This window comes from Elephantulus edwardii, unplaced genomic scaffold (genome assembly GCF_000299155.1).
Source record: "Elephantulus edwardii isolate Elephantulus edwardi_28Jun2011 unplaced genomic scaffold, EleEdw1.0 scaffold00011, whole genome shotgun sequence".
Taxonomy (NCBI): domain Eukaryota; kingdom Metazoa; phylum Chordata; class Mammalia; order Macroscelidea; family Macroscelididae; genus Elephantulus; species Elephantulus edwardii.
In genome coordinates, this window is record NW_006399761.1 from 28,198,807 (window position 1) to 28,206,306 (window position 7,500).

The 7,500-nt window shown below is 40.2% G+C and overlaps 1 protein-coding gene across 5 annotated transcripts in view; it reads left to right on the forward strand.

Annotated features, from left to right (window-relative positions):
• Positions 1-7,500, forward strand: part of MEIS2 (Meis homeobox 2) — a 189,616-nt gene that overhangs the window by 177,296 nt on the left and 4,820 nt on the right. For 3 of the 5 annotated variants that reach the window (XM_006880973.1, XM_006880972.1, XM_006880975.1), the window contains one exon: positions 7,295-7,353. In XM_006880973.1, the coding sequence (XP_006881035.1) occupies positions 7,295-7,353 (59 nt within the window). Of the gene's footprint in view, positions 1-7,294; positions 7,387-7,500 lie in introns of all 5 variants that reach the window. The other 2 variants (XM_006880971.1, XM_006880974.1) reach the window with 1 other exon arrangement.

Consider the following 7,500-nt stretch of genomic DNA (forward strand, 5'->3'; position numbering starts at 1 on the left):
GTGAACCTGGAGGACATTATGCTGAGTGAGGTATCTCAGTCACAAAGGGACAAATGCTATATGGTGCCACTGGATGAAATATATACAGTGTGTTTTACACATTCCTCTCTTCACATTGTGCTTCATATTCGTTCCCAAACAATGTGTTTTATAAAGTTAATGAACTGAGAAACTGTGGTACATTCACACTATGGAATACTATGCAGCACTCAGGAACAATAATTTCAAAAAATACTATATAACTTGGGAGAGTCTGGAGAACATTCTCCTAAAGACAAATACTGTGTAAGACATTATCATAGAAATAGAAGGATAACTAGTCAGAGTTGTACAAAATTCAATTTCTAGATCTTAGGTCACTGATTTTTAGAGATTTTACTGCCTTCTCTACCTTTCATTATTCCCTTAATAAGAAGACTTGGGTCACGAACAAGTAGGTGCAAAGACATCTCTGTTTATTTTGACATGGAATGAAGCCAGCCCATTATATTTCCTCCCATTGTAAAACTTCTTTTTGGAGACAGGAGACAGTTTGAGCATAGGGAGAAATATTTATCATGAGTCTATGAGGAAAAGAAACATAAGAATGATTTGTCCAATTTATAGGATTCCTGGGTGGTAGTAAATTAAACATTGGGCTGCTAATTAAAAGTTCAGAGGTTCAAATCCTCCAGCCACTCTGAGGGAGTTAAATAAAGCAGTCAGCTTCCACAAAGATGTACAGGCTCCAAAACCTTATGTGGTAGCTCTGTCCCATAGGATTATTTATGGAGTCAGAGATCGACTTCATGGTAGTAGATTTCCTCCACCCCACACCCCTAATTCAGTTCTTCCATTTCCCAGGAGTGCAGGTCTTAAAAAAGGAAGATTGTGTTTTCAAACCAAAGTGGAATCTATATAGTTTTAAATATACTTTGACTTTTGCAACATAATATGGAAAGGGCAAACCAGGTCTTTTCCAACCCTACAGCATAGTTAAGGTTTCCTTTTCTTAAAGCCCAATTTATAGCACACTTTACTTCATTCTATTAAGATATGCAACTATCTATTTTAATTATTAAGGGAAAATCTAACCCTGCTATGTTGCCATGTATTCCTGGCCTTGGATGTCTTAGTTTTACAAAGTATTTATAATACTCGGATATCATTTGTGAAGATGTTTCTTTTATTTCTTTAACTTTTCTTTCTTTTTTTTTTTTTTTACCAACGGATAGTCAATTTATTAAAATAGTTGATTTTCTTTAACTTTTCTAACAGACTTTATCGGTATGTAAAAATCTGTGTTTGACTGTATTTCATCTCAATGTATTTTGTGATTTTTAAAAAATGGTTTTATTCCACATTCAAAATAGATTTGATTATGCTTTTTATTGCACATTCAAAACAGAATTTTGTCATTATCTGTAATATTTATCTTAAAAACATGTTTTTTTCCTATGTCCAAACTTGAATACATATTTATGTTTATATATGTGTATGTATATATGTAAAATAATTTGGATACACATATATAAAAGCTTAAAATGCCTTCTTTTAAAACTGATGCCTCGAATGTATTTCAAGAAGAAACTTAAACTTTATTTTAATTCTCTTAAAATCTAAAGATTTTGTTCATTTTTCAGTGTTTAGAGAATTCCTGATAATTTAGAATTTTCCGCAATGGAAAGTAAAGCATTTTGTCACAAAAGCAGAGAGGATGAGACAAGAGGTCATAGGGCATTTCAGAAACAAACAGCTGGACCAGTTTATTTAAACACATACAGGGGTGGGAACTGACCTCTGTTTGACTTAGAGTGGGAGGAGCAAGAATGTCATTTTATTACTTTGCCCAGAAGGAAAATGTTTTTGTATTTGAATTCACCCTGGCGGTCTAAGCACATGGGTCTGCTACGGAGAACTGCAATTCCAAAGGAAGAAGACACCTATGAAAGGTGATTATAAAACACGCTCAGGACCGGTGAACATTGAGATAGATGTATGGATGGAAATGGGATACTGCTTTTAAAGAGAAAATAATCGTTGTTTGTTTAGTTATTTACATCCCATTATGACTTCAAGAGAGAAGTTGTTCATATTCTATTCAACAAAAATAACAATTTCTTGCAATCTAGTCAAAATGACTATGATTAGAGGCTGTAAATCACAGGAGAGGAGCCTACATAGCTTTCTCCCACTGAGCCGCTGGTGGATTTGAACCAGGAGCTTTAGCTTGACAGCACAACTCCTTACCACTAAACCACCAGTTATACACCAATGTCTGACGTTTACCATGTCCTCTATGTGTTGATGGGTTCTGGTGACCTAGTGAGTAAGAAGCTATGCCGCTAATCCAAAAACAAAGGTTCAGATCTACCAGCTGCTCTACAAGAGGAAAATGGGCAGTCTTCTCCCACAGGGTTTGAAGCCTCCAGGCACTCACTGGAGGGTCGGTGTAAGTCTACAGAACTCAGTTAGTTAGTTACTTATATGTGTTATATTGCTTATTATTTACTTTTTAAATATTTGAATTTCAACAATTCCTACTTTTATATCTACACATCATGTTGTTAGATGTCTGTGGGTGTTGGAAGTTCAAGTGCACATGGAAATGCCAAGAAAGACTCAGGGATCTATTTCAAACAGGCACGCTGTAGGTAAGAGTAAGGGAGGACTCAGGGCATAGTCCTTAGGTCCTTGTGCTGCGTTCCAATCCAGCAATGGCTTCATGGAGGAAAGACTGGGTAGTTTATCCTTTTATGATTTAAAGCCTCAGAAACTCCATGGAGGGTCGCTGTGAGAACTGACTCAACGCGAGTTCCTTTCTACCCTGACGTACATGGCCTGTCAGGAGTGAGAATCAACATGATGGCAGTAAGTTTGGTTTTGGGTTTTATCCTCCGGGCAGCATTGTCACTAACAAGAAATGACCGCTGTCACCGAGAGAGAAGCAGTCGAAGCAGCCAACACCTAGTGGGCGTGTACACTCAGCTAAGAGGCTGCGGTGAAGGACGCAGCAGGCCTGCAATAACTGCTCTGAGTGTCGTCCACCACACGTCTTAGAGGAACACAGAAAAACCTCATATTAACCAGAGGAGTCCAGGTGGCGAATGGACTGAAAAACGTGTCCCGTTGTTGCTTTCTTAGGTCCTGTTGGGCAGGTTCAACTTGGCAGTCTCCACAAACCCCCACCGCAGGTCAGCCCCTTCTGCAGTCACTGTGACTGGCCATCTCACGGAGGGGCTACCTCTCTTTCTCAGACCCTTTACTTTGCCTAGTATGATGGCCTTGTCCAGGGACTGGCTCTCCTGACCATATGTCCAGTATATCTGAGTGAAGGTTCACCAATCCTCACTTCTAAGTATTGTGGCTGCATTTGTTCCTAGACAGATCTGTGCATTCTTCAGACAGCCCATGGTATATGCTTCTGCTGCACCATCATTCAAAATCATTAGTTCCTCATTCTTCTTCATTGTCCAACTTTCAAGTGCTTAAGAGCCCAAACCAAACCACCACCATCGAGTTTCTGACTCATCCATCAGGCCTCTGAGGCTGTAAATGTGTGTGTGTGTCTGTGTGTGTGTGTGAGAGAGAGAGAGATTACCCATCTTCCCCCGACAAAGCAGTTGACGGGTTACAATGGCTACCTTTTGGTTAGCAGCCTGATAGTTTACACATTATACCACCAGGGCTCCTTACATGCATGGAGCGATGGAAAATATTATGGCTTGTTGAATCAGGCACACCTTAGTTGTTAAAGTGAACTCTTTGCTCTTTAGCACTTCAAAGGCATCCTTTGCCATAGATTTGCCCAATGCAATATATCATTTGATTTCCTTTTTTTAAATTTGTGTGTGTGTGTGTGTGTGTGTGTGTGTGTGTGTACCATCAAATCAGATCTGACTGGTACAAGAGAAGATTGCCCCTCCTTCTCCAGCAGAGCATCTGGTTCATTTGATTTCTTGACTGTCACTTCCATAGACATTAGATTTAACTAAAAACACATCCTAGAAGGAACTTCTCAAGAGCTAGAAGTTTAACCCAGGGAAAAGAGCTAAAAGGGCATGATGATTATACTTAAATGCTTGAAAAGCCATCCCAAGGAAGTGAGCTTAGAGGAAGTACAAGCCAGGTGCTCTGTAGAGGCGAGGATGGTGAAACTTCATCTCCGCATGTTATCAAGGAGGGACCAGTCCTTGAAAAAAAGACATGCTGGGAAAGGTGGAGGGTCAACAAAAGAAGAAGACTCTCAACAGATGGGCGTGGTCACTGTAAGAATGAGCTCAAGCTGGGCAGGGATTGTGCGGATGGTGCAGGATCACGCAAGACTCAGAGCTGTTGCTCACAAGGTCACTGTATGTCATAGTCACCTTGACAAAACCTAACAACAACAACAAGGAAAGAAGTACTGATACAGTTTTAGCTCAAGCAAGGCAAACTTTCTACCCATTTTCCTCACCAATAGATCGATCCCTGGACTCTGACATGAAATGGTCACTGGTTCCTGTCTGTGAAGTGGAGACATGATAGAGGATGCTTGTTCATGAGCGACAACTGCTGACCAGTTGCTGTGGAGTTCTTTATAACCCATGGCAACCTCGTACGTGGCAGGATAGACCAGTGTCCCATAAGGTTTTCATAGCAGTGGCTTTTTCCCCATGGTAACTCTGGGCAGGATAGATCTGTCAACCGTTTGGCTACTAGCTGAATGCATAAACATTTACACCACCCACGGACGGCTGTGAACACATTAACAATAACAAAGCATCAACCCACTGCCATCAGGTTGATTCCATCTTAATGCAATCCCTCCATCTGGTTTCTGAAGCTGTACATCTTATGACAGGAGACTTTTAAGTTGGTGGATTCAAACCATTGACCTTTCAGTTAGTAACACAGAAAGTTGTGTGCTGTGTGTGACCAAATTGTTATGTTGTTGTATACCGTCAAGTAGGAACTGACCCATAGTTGGCCCTCTAGGGAGTTTTCAGAGGCAGTAACTCACACGAGAGATTGACTATCTTTCTCCTGCGGAGCAGCTGGTGGATTCCAACAGCATGTCTTGGGGTTGGCCAGACGGCTCCTTACCACTAGGCCACCAGAGCTCCCTACACCAGCATGACCAAATGAGGCGAGAGAGTGAAAAGCCCTGTCCAGACCCAAGGTATCATCTTCCATTCAAGCCTGAGTTGGTTACTGTGAATTGGCCTGTGGGAAGCTCAGTGTCTGAGGGTGGAGGAATCCATATAAGTCCCTGTATCTGCTGTGGAGCAGCCTGTCTGTCTGTGAGGACACTCAAGGAAGTCTTCAGAATTCTCCGCCTACAGAACATTCACATTCACGCAGCTTCCCTGCCTCAGCAGCGGGGTTGCGGCCAGAGGTAACTGGCTTACAGCCAGTGAATTATTAGCTATCTGTTGAGTCTGAGAGATTCAAAACGGGTGGCACAGCAGTGGTCATGCTCTGGTCAGGAAGTTAGAGAGGAGGGTATCAGTCCTGCCACCATGTGCCAGCTGTGTGTCATTCAGAAAATTACTGTCATCTCTTGGGACCATGTGACCTCCAATAACTAAGCCACTCAATTTCTTTAAGCTGGGGCCCCTCACCTGTTAAAATAGGACTTCTGTGTTTAACAACATAAATCACATCTATAAAGTATTATATTTTAAAAAGAAAGTAGGCGGAGTTATTTCCCTCTTCACAACCACAGATAAAGAACTGGGTTGGGTTTCCCCCCTCTCTTGTCTAAGTCAGTTACTATGAAAATTACTTTTAGAATATGCAGAATATTAATATTAAATAATTTTCTAATTGGTCATGCAGTGAAGGCAGCTAATGAAAAAGCAGATTTTTTTCCCCATTTTAATTGGTTATTTCACATGGTGTTTGTGGTACACCTGTGCTTATAATGAGAATGGAGAATTAATCTAACCTTCTGCTCACATGATTCCAATTTTCATGGTTTATACAAGATAATGATAACCTGATTTGCAACACAATTTGTTGAAGATCTGTGTTTTAAATATTTTTATTAGCAGTTCAAGGACTTCATGTACAAAAAGTGATATAATATATATTGCCAATAAGAGTTTTCTAACAGTATACCTCTTAGTTAGATTCAGTTTCATTATTTGTTTTGATGACTTTCCAGATAATGAAAGAACACAAGGATACAGGATATTGAAAATCTTAAAATGCCACGAAGTATGCATTTTTATTTTTAAAACTTGTCTCTGTTTAATAGTTTGGTTTTTTAGAAACTATTTTCTCTCATGAAGTGGGCAGGAAAACTGGAATTCATACTGGACTGTGGATCCTTTAATTATTTATAGTACATTATTAAACTTTTCATTGTATTTCTTTTATGTGCTGCTCATGTTTGATATATTCAAATCTGAGTTGAAGACTAAAAGCAATTTACTATTTCAGAATCTAATATGTCCTGTTCATTGTCTGTATTTGATATGTAATTCTTAGCATTATGCAGTTTTTATAAATGGCTCTTAAGAGTTAGACATTTCATGAGCATGACTTTGGAGGGCTTATATTAACCTTTTTTTAAAAAAAAATCAAGCAATAATTGTGTCTTAATGTGATGTTTGTTATAAATTTCCAGTACTAGCTGGAGAAAGCAAGATTATAAGTTCAATTACTGTATAGCTGTGACCTTGCCTTGACCTCAGACTTTACATCAAGAGGGGAAAAAAAAATGTAAGAAATCTCTGCAAGGACTGCATTTCTCTGAAGTCCCCAGCAGTGCGAGTTAGTGGTGATAAACTCCAGACGTTCCCTCATTGATGGTGTGCTGCCATCCCAGTTCATTATCTTAATAGTGGGCATTAAAATAGAATTAGGTTTGCAAGAGGTAGGAAAGGTTTTGATAAAAATTGTGGCAGGGGTGGGTGGGGGGTGTAGGAAAAGAAGTCAGAGCACGTAAGAGTGAAATGTCACTAATTAGGAGAGGGAACAGATGCCTTATGAACATCTCACTCTCGGTACCAGTTCCCTCCCCCCCTTGGAATTGAAGAGTGGTGACTTGTATTGTTTCCTGAAAACTCTGTTAATTCCCCCATGAAAAAGATGAAATGGAAGTGTCCAACTGTGGTAAAACAGGCAAACATAAATCAACTCAGAAACCCCAAGCCTGTGTACTGAGAGGTCACCAGGGGTTATATAGGTTTGCACTATGTGAAACTGCTCCGAGAGCAATGGAGGACCATGGCGGTTCCGTGTGGCCACATTGTGATTCATCTTCTCTTCCTTCACTTTGTTTTCTTTCTTTAAGCAATAATGGTTTGCTTTACTTTCTTGGTTACAGGTTTATTAATGCCCGGAGAAGAATAGTGCAGCCCATGATAGACCAGTCCAACAGAGCAGGCAAGTCCCCCATAGTGACTGTATTCAAGTCACGTAAGCGAAAGCCATCCTCCAGCCATGCACCGGGAGGTCCGTTACCTGGTAAATAAACTGGCCATGAGTGCTAGGACCGCTTGGCAATGAACATGACGTTCACCCAGTTTTGTT